This window comes from Ailuropoda melanoleuca, chromosome 7 (assembly GCF_002007445.2).
Source record: "Ailuropoda melanoleuca isolate Jingjing chromosome 7, ASM200744v2, whole genome shotgun sequence".
Lineage (NCBI taxonomy): Eukaryota > Metazoa > Chordata > Mammalia > Carnivora > Ursidae > Ailuropoda > Ailuropoda melanoleuca.
In genome coordinates, this window is record NC_048224.1 from 132,093,844 (window position 1) to 132,112,281 (window position 18,438).

The 18,438-nt window shown below is 41.6% G+C and overlaps 2 protein-coding genes across 8 annotated transcripts in view; one reads left to right on the forward strand and one right to left on the reverse strand.

Moving 5' to 3' along the window:
* Positions 1 to 17,999, reverse strand: part of LOC117803125 — a 95,227-nt gene extending 77,228 nt beyond the window's left edge. For both annotated transcript variants that reach the window (XR_004626803.1, XM_034665443.1), the window contains exons 1-2: positions 17,839 to 17,999; positions 8,506 to 8,624 (exon numbers count right to left, since the gene is read on the reverse strand). Coding sequence is in view for 1 of the 2 variants with exons in the window: in XM_034665443.1 (XP_034521334.1) it covers positions 8,506 to 8,508 (3 nt within the window). In the remaining variant the exon portion in view is untranslated. The remainder of the gene's footprint in view (positions 1 to 8,505; positions 8,625 to 17,838) is intronic.
* Positions 18,000 to 18,119: 120 nt separating this feature from the next.
* Positions 18,120 to 18,438, forward strand: part of TPP2 (tripeptidyl peptidase 2) — a 71,781-nt gene continuing 71,462 nt past the window's right edge. For all 6 annotated transcript variants that reach the window (XM_034665445.1, XM_034665447.1, XM_034665446.1 and 3 more), the window contains exon 1: positions 18,120 to 18,378. In XM_034665445.1, the coding sequence (XP_034521336.1) occupies positions 18,214 to 18,378 (165 nt within the window). In that variant the 5' untranslated portion in view covers positions 18,120 to 18,213. The remainder of the gene's footprint in view (positions 18,379 to 18,438) is intronic.

The window sequence follows — 18,438 nt, forward strand, 5'->3', positions numbered from 1 at the left end:
ATGTTCAGGACAGAGCCAAGATAGGCAGAAGCAACAGCTGAAGACTCTCTAGGGAAAAAAACTCAAAATGAGTTTAAGGAAAAAAATAGCATTTTTAAACAGGTAGCTTACAACTGACGGATTCTATCACAGTTGTTTGGTCTTAACTTCATCTTCATGTTATGGACAGGATTGACAAAGAAGACAGTGGGATATGTTCTTGCTTCTACTTGAATTAGTAAATTATTTTTGCCCTGCTGCATGAAGGACTTAGGAAGTGTGGCACAGTAGTTATGATGTAGGTATCCATGCCAAACAGACATGATGTCTTAAGCTCAAACTTTCTGAGTCTCCAAATGAGATGTGTAATATATCTTACATAGTTACTGTGGAAAAATAAAAGACAATAATTTATGAAAATGTCTGATTATTATTGGATTCATAGCTGGCCTTCAATAAATGTTAAATTTTGTTTGGGTTTACAGAAGTTCACATTATTAAATATGAATAAAAAGTGAAAATCAGAACCAATACAATTCTAATTTGGAAAAGACTTGGAAGACTGGGGCGGGGGGGGGGAGTTGAATACAGATGTGGAAGCCATAAGGTTGTGCTGGACACGGTAATGCACCACCAAGGTCCCATTTCAGTGAAGAAACGTTGGCCCAGCCAATGGCAGGGTTGTCACATTTTAGAAGTAGTTATCACCATTGTCAAAGGGGCAAGGTCAGGGAGCATGTACTAAAAACCAGAGAGTAGCTATAATAGAAAAGTGACAACTAACAAGAGCTGTAGCCTTCCATAGAGGGACAAGACCAACTCACAGAAAGACTGAAGCTGTGGACGCGGATACCCTGGTCATCCTATCCTCTCCCCATCCCATCCGGCCAAGGCCTCCCACTGGCCAAAAGAGAGAGGAAAGGGGAATGTGGATGATAAGGTCTGTCTCCTGGAGCACAGAAAAGGGCAAAGAGGAATGGAAAGTGGCCTCAGAGGAGCAAATGGAAAATATCCAGTGCATCTTGGCCCCCTAGTTTAAAAGTAATCTTTCTCCTCCATACCCCTATATTTCCTACCCCCAAAGATGACTCCAAGGGTAATGAGCCAACTTCAACAAGCAGCAAGAGTGCCCCCTTCTTTCATCAGGAAGAGCTGTTTCTAAGCACATCTTACCCTACTTTCTGGTGGCACCATTCCTCCATGCCCTCCAAAGTTATCAGGTTCTGAGCAACTGGTATCCTTGAAAAACTCTCACAATCAGTTGGCACCCAAAGCCAGACTGTTTTGCTTCCAAACAGATTCTGTGTTCCTTGTTGACCTGGTTGTTTTTACTTTGGCCACATAAAACCCCTAGTAGGATGGTCTCGGCACTGAACTTCAAACCCACAGTGAGTGTCCAATGGACTCTGGTACATCTCTCTTGGGATAACTAGAGAAATAAGAACGGGTGACTCATGCTTTCTCTTCACAATGACTCTGCCTTGTTTTGTTTAATAAAGCCTTTTCCATATGAAGTGGCATCATGTAATTCATTAAGAGCCCTGTTGTATGACAGTGACACTGTCATATGGGATGCCACCTTAGCCACTTTGCACTTTGTACAACCAATTCACTGTGAATTTCAAAAAGAAAGTAGGTAGATACTCTTCCTAATCTCTGAACTTCACTGGCGTACATGAAGCAAGAGCCAAGGGTCGTGACTACGGCTACTTACAAAATAAAATATTTGTGACAGATATGGAAGGGAAATTTGGAATGCGATTTTCTGGAATTCTCAACTCTGTATTTGAAAATTGTAAAATGTATTTGCATGCCATCATTGACATGAAAACAAACCCCATTCAATTTAACAAAAATCTTTTTGAGCATCTATTAGGCACTATGACTCTTAGTAAGAACAAGAGAAATGGGAAATAAAGCTTGGAATTCAGTGAAATAAAATTGGGGGCATTCACACCGCAATAATGAAAGGAACTGAGTTCCTGACTCACAACTAGATGGAACAATCCTACTCCTGTGCTCGAAATCCATGATGTGTCCTCCAAGCACATGTCCCTCTTCCCAAGAGCTGGCCTACTCCATCTGCCAGGCTGAAGTGGAGGTTCCATGTTCTCAGTGACCCTGTCCATCGACCCCAGCTGATGCATGCAAGGATGGGTCTGTGAGCTGAGCTGTTCCAGTGGGATTTCCTTGGAATTTTTGACTGTCTGACTCAGAAATACAAAATAACTGCTGCCTTCCCTTTCCCCCAGCATCATTATAAAGATACGTGACTTGATACTGAAGAGAGCTAAAGGGTAATCTTTCCTTAGTGGAACCATGAGACATTAAACTCAGGGGCCATGCGTCCATCAAATGCAGGAAGCATCTGGAATAAGAGAATGAAGTCAACATACTGAGTAAAACAGAGTCAAGAGCTGGAAAAAAGGGGCCCTGGTGGCATTTGTGTTCCTGGTTCCAGTCAGCCCTCAGGCTCCACTGCCTCTCTTCCTTTTCCTAGTTTTATATGGTCAACACTTCCTTAGACTCCTCTGGGCCCTGCAGCCCTCAACTAGCCATAGAAAGCCATTGCATCTTTAATCTAATGATGTCCTAAGTAACTCAGAGTCCTCTTGTGCACACCTCAGGGAAAGGAGGCATGTCCAGGGGTGTCTCACCATAGCCGTGACACGCAGGGTGGCTGGGGAAACCGAGAATGGTTGGAGGCACCACAAATTGCAAAAGTTGTTTGTGCCCTCATGCAGCAAGGACAGACAAGTTGGCCTCCTCCTGAAGGTTTCCTCCCACAGACTCCAGCAACTGCCCCCTCATCTCAACACACATCCCCACTGCTACCATAACATTTTGCTTCCAGCCCTGGACCTTTCCTTTACTGCTGCAAATGGTCCCTACATCTCAACTCTATAAATAGGACGTTCACCCCGGTATTGAAGGAACATGGCTTCCACAATGGGAAAATTCAAAGCTACTCCAAATCTGGTAGAATCACCAGAAGGGTGTGAAACCACCCACCCAATTATGAAATGTAAGTTACAGTTTTATGTCAATGAGTATTTTCTCATGACAGCAAACAAAAATAGAGGACCAGGGCTACCTTGGAGAGAGACCTTCTACTATGAAGATATCTGTTACTCCAACACTATTATTTTAGCCATCATTTACACTTATGACGTCACCAATTACGAGCTCATGAACATTCCCCTTGTCACAAATAGCTCTCATCTTACACTAAGCTCTGGCGTTACTATTGCAGATACCAACCTGGAGTAAATTTTCACGTGTCACTAAAGCATTGGAAAGTGACCTGTAAATGCTCCCTTATCGAACAGTATTACATATTCTGAGTAAATAAATTTGTTACTTTCTGAAGACATGAAGAGCTTGAATCGTTCTCTATTGTTTAGAAAGTAAAATTTTAATTTATTACCAAACAAACTATGAAAATCCTCCTTTTGGAGTAAACTTTGTTAGATAGCATATTTTTGGCTTAGGACGGGAGTTGATTTTTCTGCTAAACTAAATACATCCATGTGTCTTCATGATCTCAGGAACACATTTTTTAAAATATTTAGTTACACTCTCATCTCTGGTAATTAACACAACTACTATTTTTCAAGACCAAAACTACAGCCTTACCTTCACGTTTAAAAAATGCAACGTGTGAAGTCCCTAGATCCTACAAAGTTAGATCATAAATGTGAAACACCTTACTAAAAAGAAAAATAAGAAACGTTTACTTTGGAGTATGCCCTGTTCCAATACTCTGATTTAATGCCAAAGTGAAGACATTTTTAGCGTGCTTTCCCAACGGAGACCAGACGGATGCCTTCCCGTTTGAGGGGGTGTCCCGGGGAGTCGTCGTCTGAGCAGTCGTCACATATGTATGCTTAACAGAATTCAGCATAAACAACTGGAANCTCTCTCTTTCTGACAAATAAATAAATAAAGTCTTTAAAAGAAAAAATGGAACACCTGGGTGGCTAAGCGTCTGCCTTTGGCTCAGGTCATGATCCCAGAGTCCTGGAATCGAGTCCCGCATCTGGCTCCCTACTCAGCAGACAGTCTGCTTCTCCCTCTGCCTGCTGCTCCTCATGCTTGTGCTCTCTATCTCCCTCTCTTTCTATGACAAATAAATAATAAATAAAATATTTTTAAAAAAGAGAAAATCTAAGTGTCTATTTTTTCAAAGACTTCTTCCAACCCCCAGCCATTCTTACTACAGTGTATGGTTTTGCCTAACAGCGAAGAAGGCTCTTTCCTATGCGTGCCATCTGTCACGGAAGGCATGTCCCCCAGTATGGGCGTATTCCTCAGTCCTCAACAAAGGACACTGCATGTCCCTAGAAATTCTATGAAAAGGTCAAATCTGGGGAGAAGGAGGGTAGTTCCTCAGCAGTGAAGAGCTCTAAGTGACAGAAAAGACTGGAACTGTGGCTGACAGTCTACAAAGGAGCATAGCATGTGCAGAAACTACACATGCAAATCTCACACACGGCTGTCCCTCTCTGGTTCAAGGACTGTTGGTCCCAGCTGTTCCTGACACTGAATGCCTCCCTCTGAAGCTGGCCTCACCCAGTGCAGTCACCCTGGGGTCCCCTCATTGTTAAATACTAAAATGAAAATACAGTGGATCTCCCTCTTGCTTTGATTACTCCCCAACTCTCAGCCCTTAACTCACACCTACGTGTGTACCTGCTTTGCAAGCATCTGAATGTCTTATTTTTAAAAGGAAAGAAAAGTCCAGACAAATCACACTTTTCCAGCCTATTTGCTGTCTTGGAAGAAAGCATCTTCTCCAATCTTCACACTCATTGAGGGTTAGAGCTAATTTCTCCAGAAATATTAGCCATTCCTTTTTCCTTGGCAGTCACGGAAAAGAAACATTCTACACATACAGTATTTTTTTCAGTCTGAAGATGTTGAACAGTCGTCATAGTAGGGAGCTGTTACTATGGACTGTATGGATGTTTATGCCATTAGAGTTGACTAGTGAGCTCTTGAGATGGTATGTTGAAAGCTCTTTCTAAATTGAACCTTTTATTTGAGTTGCATTTGCAGGGGGGTTTTAAATGCCAAATTTGTGGTATATTTATTGATTGGCAGAATGAATGCAAATGCAGGTAGTAACTTTTGGAAATTTTTAAAGCAGGTTAATGTAGAGATTAAGGCAAACACCAGGGATGGCTGCAAAGTGGAATTAGGGTCAGACATAGATATAAAAATTGACATTCCTCTGCTGCTGTCTGGCTGATAACAGAGAAAGGTCCTGAAAGGGACCTGCTGGAGACAAGATGGAGGACAGTGGGGGGAGGGGGGAACAGGGGGAAGACAAGATAGCATTGCTACCGCCAGAGCCAGAGACCAGAATCCAACAGCCAGATGTGGAGAAGAAAACCAACCAACAGAATCCACGATGCCCTGGGAGTTCCTGGAGGACCAGGCAAAGAACCACAGGTGGGATGGTTCACTGCTGGAGAAATCATGGATCATACACATTTGTAACATTTACAGGCAGGAAATATTGAAGAAAATGTTGGCAAAGGTAGTCCTTGAGGCTTACAATGCAAGCTGGGGAAATCAGATTTGCAGTTACAGAAAATCTATCCACTCTGTTGGCGTAGAGCATTTGGGGAACAACAAGCCAAAATTACATGGAAGGCCAGGGACAGGTTTAATAATTCATTTTTAGGATAACATTTATAGAGAGATTTTATTATAAGCAGAAACACAATTATATTAAATCTAGCTCTTTGTTTTATAGTCAATTAGATCTTAAGCACCAAATCTCTCCTCCTGTATAAATGATTTATTTAGTTGAACAAATTAAATTGTAGTTCCCCTCAGTTTAAACATGGAGAGTTTATGGGTGTTAAAGGTTCAGGGTCACCATCTTGGGTTCAAAGCCTACGCCCCTTAACACTCAGCCCTCACTCTTCTTTTCCCCTTTTTTACTGAAGTATCGTTAACACACAATGGTACATTAGTTTCAGGTTTACAACATAGTGATTTGACAAGTCTATACATTATGTTCTGCTCACCACAGGGGTCGCTACCATCCATCACCATACAACCCTATTACAGGACCATTGACTGTATTCCCTGCGCTGTAGCTTTTAGCCTGGTGACATATTCCTTCCATAACCAAAGCCGGTACCTCCCACTCCCCTTCATCATCTTGCCCATCTCCCCACCCACTCCCCTCTGCCTTCTCTTATTTTTTCATGCTATACTGTAGATGTTCTCAGAGACTCTCAAAGAAAATCTCTTTAAGTCTCTCTGTTATTAATTTGAATAGCCACATGAATTCAGGTCATTGAAAATAGCTCAAGGAGGGCAGATAAGGAACTTGCTTTTCTTCTCTTTTTTTAATTGGCATATAACATTGTGTAACTTTAAGGTGTTGATTTGATACACTTACATATTGCAAAATAATTACCACCCTAGGATTAGGTAACACCTGCATCACATCGCATAATAACCATTTCCTTTTTGTGGTGAGAACATTGAAGATCTACTCTCTCAGCAACTTTCAAGTACAGAACACAGTATTATTAACTATATTCAAGGAACTTGCTTTTCTAAAATTAAAAAAAAAAAGTCTTTGCCAACTTAGGCATCTGGGAAGCTATAAATTGAAAGTAATAAAGATTGATCAACCTTGACTGGAGAACACTCCCACAGACCTTGAAATAATTTTGTGTAGGAGATAAGTAAGCCGCTGACTAATGATCTCACAAATCCAAATATAGCAGGTGAACTGGAGATGTCTACAGGTTCCTCCTTGTTTGGAACACCACTCAGGTCTTGGTTCTTTGAGGGAAACCTATATTTACAAGTCACCAGATCTGGTCTGTCAAATCTACTTTTAGTTGGGGTGACTGAGATTCACATAACAGGAACAGTTTTCACAAGAGTGTGTGTTAGGGAAGGGGGAGACAGAGAGACTTAAGAGATTTAGAGAAGGAATAAAGGGAAATAATCATTATCAATTTCTTAATATTCACGTATCAATTCAGGACGAAATTTTGGTTTGTGTGCCTCAAATGAGATCGACTGGCCCTTTAAGTCAGCTTTAGTTTCTGTTGAGAAGTCCGTTTAACAAGTTTAGAAACAAACAAACAAAACAAGCCAGTTATTCTTTTAGGTGTCATTTTTCTCTCAGAAAAGACTTCTGAATTATTTTCTATAACTGAGAATTAGTGTATGTTTTTTGCTTGAAAGTATCACAATACAACCAAGGATTGCACACACCGAGATGTTAGTTCAGTAAGCTGTTCGCGGCCTTACCATAGGAAGATCTTGCTTTCAATCCATTGTGAAAGGTTGAATAAACCAGAGTAAATAGTGTACCTCCGTGTAGTCATTGAATTTGGGACATTGAGGTGGGAGATTCTCAGCCTGAGAGACTCAGTCTAAGTTGTCTTGATCACGTGTGACATTTGTCTCAGGAAAATTGTTGCTGCTAATAAATTGCCAATTTTGTGTTAACTGGGAGCTGCTTGACGGGAGGGGATTTTCTCATCTTTACCCTGAGGCCAGTTCCAAGAACAAATGTAGTGAAAAATCCTTAAGCCTTACACCTTGGAGGGATTTAAGGGTTTTCCTGTAACAGAAAGAATCCCATTCATTCTATAAGCTTCTCTGAGTGAGAAAGTGATTGAGAGTGAGAAAGGTGGGGGGACTCTACGCATTGTGTACCTGAATTGAGCAGTAAGTGATCTTTACTATTGAATCTGAATACCAATTGTGTTGTGTTGAATACAAATTGCTGTAAGGCATTATTTTTACCGAAATATAAAAGTGGGAGGAGTTTGGTGAAAATCTGGGTGTGCTGACGGCAGTTGTCTCAAATTTTAGCTTCCTACTTTAAAAGGGGACAGGGTGAGGGGTAGGTTCGAGAACCAGGGCTGTAGATGGACTCCTATGGCTGCATTCAAATACTTATATAATTATCTAAGTGAAATAAGTCAAGCAGAGAAAGACAATTATCATATGGTTTCTCTCATCTATGGAACATAAGAACTAGGATGATCGGTAGGAGAAGAAAGGGATAAAGAAAGGGGGGTAATCAGAAGGGGGAATGAAGCATGAGAGACTATGGACTATGAGAAACAAACTGAGGGCTTCAGAGGGGAGGAGGGTGGGGGAACGGGATAGGCTGATGATGGGTAGTAAGGAGGGCACGTATTGCATGGAGCACTGGGTGTTATACGCAACTAATGAGTCATCGAACTTTACATCAAAAACAAAACAAAACAAAACAAACAAACAAAACCAAATGCTTATATTAAAGCTAAGTAGGCATCCTAGTGGCCCCAAAACCCATTTTAGTTGGTTCCTGACCTTTGTACACAGCAGGTTTTGAGACAGAGAGAGAGACTTTTAGACACAATAATTTCATCTGGCCTTTTCCGCAACTTATTCAGTTCCATCGTATCTTTCTAAAGGAGACTCAATCATTCCATCAGAACCAAGGAAGCATTCATTCCAAGTTTAGACACAGTAGTAGCTTATTTATATGCTTACCATTACTTCTTAGTTTCTTGTATTCTGAATGCTTTTTCATCCTATACCACCCATCCGGTCAGCATCTTTAGAGTGTTGTCTGCAGAGACTGATTTACCACGGCTCACTCAAGTGATCCCCTGGAACAAAATCACAATGTACTAGGCAGGATGGAACGAGTCTGGACAGATGCCTGCTTGTAAAAGCAAACTCTAACCAGAAGGTGGCGCTATTGCAAAACCGATGACAAGTAGAAAAACCTGAACCAATTACTTTGGATACACAATTATTTTTCTAGGTGTTACACACTCACACAAAAGATCCTAAATCAAAGTGTATACGGATAAGAAAACTGAGAAATTTTTACTCCTGTTAAGGATCATTATGATGGAATTATAATTGTAAAACTGAACTTATAGTTGAAGTTTATAACCATAACATCATGCTTTCTTACAATATGTAGATTTGCAGTTTACTTTCCACTGTCGCCAATTTTCAGTTGTAAATATGACAAGCACCTAAGCAAAGCAGCAAACACTTCTCTATCTCTCGCCATGTGCCAGGAGTAGTTCTAAGCATCTTCTACAAAGTCAGTTAATCTTTAGGATGGACCACTGTTGAGGACACTCGTGAGTGAGGACACTCTCGCTGTTCTCTACGAAGTGCTCCACTCTCCCTGCTGAGCTGTATTCCAGTATCTGAAAATGACCTTGGTCCATTTGGCTTGAAATTCTTTCAAAAAAGCTGGTCACTAAGGCTATATTTGGGTAGAGTCACCTAATTAGAATGTTTGCTTACATATTCATTTCTTGTTGATTCATGAACATTTTTTTCCCTACATGTTCAGGTCTTCAGAATTCAAATCTAAAAACCTTTTCATGCATTTTGACTAAGAAACTTGAAAATGTTTATGCACCTTGAAAATTCCAAAATTCTGGGACTTTTTCTAAGAAAATAATCAGAGATGTAATCAAGATTCTGGTTTTGTAAAGACGTTTGTTATAGGGGTGCCTGCGTGGCTCAGTCAGTTAAACGTCTGCCTTCAGCTCAGGTCATGGTCTCAGGGTCCTGGGACAGAGTCTCCTGTTGTGTCAGTCTCCCTGCTCAGCGGGGAGTCTGCTTCTTCCTCTCCCTTTGCCCCTCCCTCCTACTTGTGCTCTCTCGCACTTGCTCTCCCTCAAATAAATTAAATAAATAAATAAATAAAAATAAAGGATGTTTGTTATAGCACTACTCATAAAAGCAAAACCTTAGAAACAATTTAAATATTCAAAAATTGGGAAATGGTTAAAAATATTTTGGTATATTCATTGAACTATCTACAAATCCTGTTTTTAAATAAGTTTTTAAACTCTGAAAATGTGAATAATATAATGTTAAATGGAAAGTTTGTATATGAAATCCTGAAGGCAGAAGAAGTCTAATTTTGGTCATTAGTTTCTATTTCAGAGAAATGGAATTAGGATCCTTTTCATTATAGGCAAAATCACAATGAGATATCATCCCATGCCTGTTGGGATATTAAAAAAAAATAAGATTAGTGTTGGCAAGGATGTTGAGAATTTGGAACCAGTGTATACTTTTCTGTTTCTTAGAATTTTTTTTTACTCTTCTAAATTCAGCATAATTAACGTACAGTGTTATATTAGTTCCAGGTGTACAATATAATGATTAAACAATTCTATATGTTATTCAGTGCTCATCATGACAAGTGCACTCTTAATCCCCTGCACCTGTTTCACCCATCTCGTGCTCCCCCCCCCCCCCCCCCTGGGAACCCCCNCCCCCCCTCTCCTCTGGGAACCATCAGTTTGTTCTCTATAGTTAAGTCCGGGTTTTTTGTTTGTCTCTTTTTTGTTTGTTTTGTTTCTTAAATTCCACATGAGTGAAATCATATGGTATTTGTCTTTCTCTGACTTATTTCATTAGTGCTTTACCCTCTAGATCTATCCATGTTGTTACAAATGGCAAGATAATTTCATTCTTTTTATGGCTGAGCAATATTCCATTGTATATGCATACCACTTCTTCTTTATCCAATCATCTATCAATGAGCATTTGAATTGCTTGCATATTTTGGCTAGTGTAAATAATGCTGCAATAAATATAGGAGTGCATATCTCTTTTCAAATTAGTGTTTTTGTATTCTTTGGTAAGTACCCAGTAGTGGAATTACTGGGTCATATGGAAATTCTATGTTTAATTTTTTGAGGGACCTCCATATTGTTTTCCACAGTGGCTGCACCAGTTTGCATTCCCACCAACAGTGCATGTGGGTGGAACCCACGTGCACTCTCAATGGGGATGTTAAATGGTGCAGCCACTATGGGAAGAAGTACAGAGTTTCCTCAAAAAAATTAAAAATAGAACTACCATCTGACCCCACAATCCCACTTCTGGGTATATATCCAAACGAACTAAGATCAGGTTCTTAAAGAGATATGTACACTCCCATGTTCACTGCAGCATTATTGACAACAGCTAAGATATGGAAACAACCAAAATGTTCATTGACAGATGAGCGGGTAAAGAAAATATAATATATACATATAATGGAATATAATTCAATCTTAAGAAGGAAATTCTGCCATTCTCCTGGATGGACCTGGAAGATACTATGCCAGGGGAATTAAGTCAACCCCAGAAAGAAAAATACTGCATGAGTGCATGGGTCCCTTTATATGAGGCAACTAAAATAGTCAAAGGTAGAGAAGGAAGCAGTGGCAAGGTGGTTACGAGATGGTGTAGGAGGGTGTCAGGAGCTATTGTTCAATAGATATAAAATTACAGCTATACAAGAGGCCTGTGTTCCAGGGATGGGCTGCGTGATGTAGTTCTTAGAGTTAACAATACCGTACTGTGCACTTTTAAATTTGTTAAGACAGTTGAGCCCGTCTCTGGAACTTGTCTAGAGCGGCTTCCGTTTGTTCCTAGAGCTGTTGCACAAAAAACCTTCTAATGGCTGAGACAAAAGGAAGGAAAAGTACCCTGCCTTGCTGAACAGTATATTTGGTTCACAGCCCCAGATTGCTGACATCGTATGGCAGGAAACATGAAACTGAAGTTTCTCAAGGACAGGGACTGTTGTGCTCCCCGCTGTGTCTAATGGAACATTTGCATATGGTAGATGCTCTGCAAATATCTATCGAAAGGTCCGACCCTCTAAATAGCTCTAAATGAGATGTTTAGGATGCCCCCCACGGAGTGATGGGAGAAAGCAGTGTGTGGGTTTCAGTTCTAACTTCATCATTAGTAATAACTACCATTTGCTGAGCACCTACTACATACCGGGTACTGTGGTCTGGTTTTAGGCACAGCATCTTACTTGGGGTAAAGCATTGTCTGTGGATGGCTAGACTGCCAGGTTAGAGGACAGTCACGCTGGCAATAGTGGCACATCCTCCTCTCGGTGAGCCCTAAGCAGCCCGTAAGTGTGATGCCGCTGCCCCAGCATTGCAACCATTGGCAGTACCAAAGCCAGCCCTCTGCCACCCAGTCTCTGGTATTCTGTTATTTTGTCATAGTATCCTGAACAGATGAAGGCAGAATGACAATAGCGTAATCTAGCCTATCAAGATAGAGGAGGCTATTGTGTAGCCTGGACAAAACATCCCGTTGGCTTGGATGAAGGAGTTAGCAATGGAAATGATGAGAGGGATCAGATTCTGGGTGCATCCGGAAGATAAAGCCAATGGGTTTGCTGCTTAACTGGATGCGTGATGAAGAGTGAGGAGACAAGGGAGATCCCAAGATTTTTGACCTAAGCAGCTAGAAGCATGATGCTTCCAGTAATGAAAAGAGGATCACTGGGAGAAGAATGGGTCCGGGAAGACCAGCAATTAAGTTTAGGGGCATGTAAAGTTTTGATGTTTCTATTCCATAACCAAGTAGGTATCAGATGTTAGGTATCAAACAGGCAGATGGAATTTAGGAGAAAGAGCCAAGCTGGCAACTCAGATTTTGGAATCTTCAGCCAATAGATGATATTGAAAGCCATGCCACAAGATTTCATCATCAAGGGAGTTCAGTGATAGATAGAAAGGAGAAACCCACAGACTGAGCTGACGGGCATCTCTAAGCCAGAGGTCAGGCACAAAGGAGGATCCAGTAAAGGAGACACACAGTGAAGCTGGAAAGCAAGGAGGATAAAACCAAGCAAAGTTTTGTTTTGGAAAACCAAAGTCTGTCAAGGGAGATGCAGCATTCAGCTGTGTTGAATACAGCTGATAATGGTCAAGTAAAAAGATAGGAATCTACCTTCAGTTAGCATGGTGGAGGTCCTTGAATGTACAGTTTCAAAGGTGGGGGGAAATTCTAATCCTAGTGGGTTCTTAAGAAGATGGGAGGACTTAACTTGGAGACGACAAACTAGAAATCTGGCAAAGCTTAAAACTATGGCAACCGGCAAGGGAGACATACTTCTGGGGCTCAGCTCCTATTATCACAAAGCAAGGCAGAGCAGGATGGGTCTCACCCTGAGAGGCAATACTTCTCTAGCTAGTACCCTACCCCGTGGAATAAACATCTTAAGGAAACTTTTCAGTTTTAATTTTCTGTACACAGAGCTATCTTATAACGGAGTAGGCAAGTCTGCACAGAAGAGTAGTTTCCCAAACACCCCTGATGAGAAGAATCACCTGGATCTTTGTTAAAAACACAAATTCTCATGGGTACCCCCTGCTAAACATTCTGACTCAATGAGTTTGAGGTAGACACCAGGTAATCAGCATTTTAAACAAGAGCAGTGGATGATTCAGATCAGTGGACCAGTTTGGAGACACCTGTTGAGGAAATTTTTCTTTCAATCTTCACGTGGTAATTGCTTCCTGACTTTGAGTGTGTGTGTGTGTGCACGCATGTATTATCCATATGATGTACTTCTGTTAAACTGTCTTAACAAATATGTATTTAAAATCTTTAGGAACTCAGTTAATTAACAAAGACTTTAATTTTTAAAGAAGTCTCCTCTTCCTTCTTTCTTCTCGATGCCTTTTATATTCCCCAAAGCTAGCCCAGAAGAGCTAAACATGCTTTATGATTTATTGGAAATTTTTTTCCCAGAAGATTTTAGTCAGTTTCAGAAGACTTCAGAGCATTATCAGTTTGGCAACTCAAAAGGCTACCACCCTATCATATGTGGGCACGCGCACACACACATTATTATAAACTGTTCTCCATGTGTATTCTCTTATTAAAGGAAAACGAATAGTTCAACCAGATTGGAGACGTATTTTAAGAAATTAAGTCCTAGAAATAGTAAAAACTTATCTGTCCACATCATGTTTCACAAATTCACAAACTGTTTGATCTCTCTCAAGGAAACGGGCTTTCAGGTTTTACTATATGCTAAATCGATTTTTTTGCAAACTAAATAATCCTTTGAAAAAAAATCACTTTGTCTACTTTATCTCACTCCAAACTTTACGGAGTAGGACACCAAATGAGATGGCCAACCCTGATGCACTCAATCTCTACCACGTGCCAGCTACACTGTACTAACAGCAACAATTGATCGCCACTGTGGGAGATACTTTTTCCCATTTAGTTCTGATAAACCCCCCAGATCTGTAGTTGAGGACGCTGAGGTCTTGTTAAAAGTCATGAAGCTAATTAGTGGCAGAACTAGTCCTAGAGGACAAACTCCCTTAACTTCCAAGTGATTTACTAGCATATTCTCTGCCTCTCTTGCTCAAGGCAGGATACTCAGGATCCTCATTAGGATTAGTCTTTCACTGGAATCCTAAATCTGACATGTTTTTCTGGCACTCCAAGTTTGGGCCGCTGGGAGCAGCAGCCTCATGGCACATGTCGCACAGGATTTCAAAACCCAGCAGCTGGGACGAGGTGGATGCTTTCAAAATCTCTACACAGTTTTGGAAACTCAGTTAAAAAATATTCTCTAAATGATGTGGTGCCACAATAGTTGCAAAGAAGGTGACTCGTGGGAAGCTATTGCCTCTCGTGGCCCCTTTGCATTGGCTTGCGTTCTCAAATGGGCAGATGATGGAAAGGGAGGTAGACATCAAGAACACCTGGCTCAGTATTTCGAGCTCTGAACAATGCTGTGTGGGAGGGTTTCATGTGTCTCGCCTAGTACTTTGCCCCTGATAGGTAAGTGACGCCTTTGTCTGACTCCATTGGGTCCTATCCTCCCCTTCCTCCTCCTCCTCCCATTCCTAAGCCCTGTTTCATTTATCTGTGTCTTCATTGTTCCCTCCAAGTATCCTCTACTTGTTTCCTTCCCATATCCAAAGAACTGTCAAGCTGTTTGTCAAGTTTTGCAAACTGACTCAGTGTTGAAAGATTCCTTTTAGCTGAGAATGTCATTAAATCAAAGGAGGAAGAATGTAAACACAGAGGTGAATACTGTGGTTTGAAGACAGAATAAAGGACTTCATTCTGAGTTAAAGTGATTTCAGGGGTTATATGAAATAGTGGTTATAACTGTGGTACAAAGTCACAGATAATTTCAACACGATCACTATCCACACATTTAATGTCATATCTACTCTTTTCTAAACTTACCTGCTTGAAGACACGTGTGGTGGAAGGATATGCCTACTCTCCTTTGCACCTGACACATGTGGGTCTCCCACTTTCTGGCACAAAGGGCATCGTACTAGTGTCCACCGTCTGCCAATGAACTAGCTTCTGGGGCATCAAATAAAGGGACAATTTGGAATATTGTCAGTAAAACTATCTTTAATCAAAGCCCAATAACATGCATCTCATGCGTCTTTATAAAAGCCACATTTTAAGTAACTTTTTTCTTTCTGTTCTGTAATTTGTAATTAAAGTTTAAGATTTACCCACAGTGTTTTGATCAACTTTCTAATAATTAAAAGGTAACCCAAAAGAAAAATTTTAAGACTTTCATCCCAGGAAAATTTTTTAAATTAAATATTAACACACATTTTTGTTATAGATCATAAATGATCAATGACTTTCCATTATAAATATAGATTTCATTAGGAGAACATTCAGTATAGAATGGAAATAAACTTTCAAGAGTGATGTAAAGTGACTGATTTTAAATATGTTTTGGGGGCACCTGACTGGCTCAATCAGTAGAGCTTGTGACTGACTCTTGCTCTCAGGGTGGTGAGTTCAAGACCATGTTGGGCATACAGCATAGGTAAATATATGTTTTGAGTATGACTTTGAATATGTTCAGATATTTTATAAACAGACACTGGTAGGTAACAAAGAGTAACATTCAACTGGATATGTTTAAATGGGTAATGGAAAAGTGTCATTAAAGAATGCCAAAATTTTAACATGCCAGATATTACATTCTTCATAATTTCTTAAACTTATGACAAATTTCCAACATCTTAAACTGTACAAGAGAATACATAATTTTCTAAAACACTTTTATGGGACCCATAAGAAAAAAAAATTTAAAGAACACTGTTACAGGAGCCTAATGCCATTTCATAAGGAACAGTCCATTCCCCATCCATTTGATGGGTGCTACAGCACCGTGTGATAGGGTAGAAAATACTGGGGACTGTGAGAACAGAAAGCCAGCTTTTTCATGAACTTTTGGGCATTTTCTGTGGTGGTGTGTTTTTTTTTTTTTTTTAAGATTTTTAAAATTTATTTCAGAGAGCGAGCCGCGAGTGAGCAGGGGAAGGGGTAGAGGGAGAGAGAGAATCTCAAGCAGACTCCACACTGAGCANAGAGGGAGAGAGAGAATCTCAAGCAGACTCCACACTGAGCATGGAGTCCCAAGCGGGGCTCAATCTCATGACCCTGAGATCATGACCCAAGTTGAAATCAAGAATAGGACGCTCAACTGACTAAGCCGCCCTGGTGCCCAATGATGAATTCTTTCTGTAACTCACTGCAGTCAGTTAACCCGTTCAGCTTTGTTCATTTGTAAAATGACATGACTAGGCCACGGTTCATTCTAAACTGGGAGCTATTTCATTCTGTCACTATATGCTCTACATTGGTTATCTTCTTAGGGTTTGTCTCTTTTCTTTCCTATTAATTTGTTCTTCTCTAGAGGCAACATAAACACAGTTGGGAATAGGAAGGAAAGCATTGACTAGTCTCCTTTTCCTCTCCATTAAAGAGAACACAGTTCTCTAACACTTATGAAATCAATCAATGGTCAAGTAATCACTAAAACAATCACACAGACATTATAGTCATTTCTGGGAGTGCATGGAGGATTTCCTAAATCCTGTGGATTGGACACTGGCATACATAGGGCTTCCCTTTGCATCACGCATTCTAAACCTGGGGTCCATGATAGAATCTAAGGGTTTCAAAAACTTGTGTAGGAAAAAGGAAAAAACTATTATCCTTATTTACTAATCTCTTAAATTTGTTTTCTTCAATTATAGATGCAGGCAATAACCAGAGTAGTATTAGCAGTTATTGTTACTTTCTCACCAATACAAATCAGTTTCTTATCATAAGACAGTTATTTCAGATATCTCAAAATACCACTTTTGCTCGTCACCATTTTGAAATTATGGGAGCTTATTCGCTTACTGTGCTACCTTCTATTATTTCATACAAGGAAGTACATATAACTATATACACACATGTTAAACTACTGCTATATAACCAAGTTAGTTTTAATATTTTTGATATTTGTATGTCAATATAATTTCCTTTGTAATCCTACATATTTCATTTCATGCGTTTAAAAACACTGCAGTGAAGGGGTCCCTAAACTCCACCAGATTGCCCGAAGAGTCTTTGGCACAGACGAAAAGGCTAAGGATTTCTCAAGCGTCAATATAAATATATAGATCATTAAAGAACCACTAGGGCTGCATGGAGCAATTGATAGTCACTGTGAATCGGAAAAACTGCAAATTATGGCTCGATAATTGAGTGGACCTTAAAGGAACAACCAGGAACTTCCATTTAAAGGGCAAAAAAATGTTTTTTAGAAATCTCGGAAGTCAAAGATAAGTAAGCATGAGGATAGGAGGGGCCCAGTTTAGCCTCCTACTTTGTTACTGCCTACTAGGCCAACTGAACGCCCAAGAACCCACTTCCTGTTGCCTGAAGCTCTGGTCTATCCCCACCCTATCCCTCCCAGGCCTGGCCGCGAGCAAAGGGGTACACAGGAAGACCAGGCAGGGAAACCCAAACCCTACACCACTGACTCAAAAAACTGTCTTTCAAAAATCTACGTCCGGTCAAATCGCCGGTATCCCACGACTCCAGGGGGTTTAGCGTTCGAGAGTCGCCTCCCTTTCCTCGGGTCAGCTGGGGCTCCTGCAGCAGCTGACCCAAAACTTTCGTCCACAGCTTCAAGTTCGGAAACCATCACTTGCCCCGGGCAAGTTCCAGCTACTCCAGGCTGGCGGCTCCTTTCCTTCTCCGTACCTCGAAGAGTGACTCGCCCGGGATACACGGACCCCTCACTCGGAGCCCGGTCCTCCGCTAAAAATCCCAAGAGTCGGTCTCTTTAAGACCCCCAGGTTGGGGAACCAAAATCTCCACCAGGATATTCAGACTCCGCCTCCTTCACTGCAGCCCGGGCTACACTCCGGCCCGGCTCCTGCCCAGCTGGGGAGAGCGGCGCCTTTGGCTTACGTACCGGTACGTGACTGGCCGACTCCCCCTGGCGGGCCGGGATTGGTTGGCGTGCGGCCCCGCCCCTCGCCCCCGCCCAGGCCCGCGGCTGCCCGGGTGTCCTCGCGCCGCTCGTCCACGCGCAGCCTGGCAGTTTGCCTCTTCCTCGTCCTCCAGCCTGCGTCCATGGCCACCGCCGCGGCCGAGGAGCCCTTCCCCTTCCACGGCCTCCTGCCCAAGAAAGAGACCGGGGCCGCCTCCTTCCTCTGTCGCTACCCGGAGTATGACGGGCGGGGGGTGCTCATCGCCGTCCTGGACACGGGGGTCGACCCGGGGGCTCCGGGCATGCAGGTGCGCCAGCCGCCGAGGGCCCGGGCGCGGGCGGCGGGGCGGCGGGGCGGCGGGCCGGCC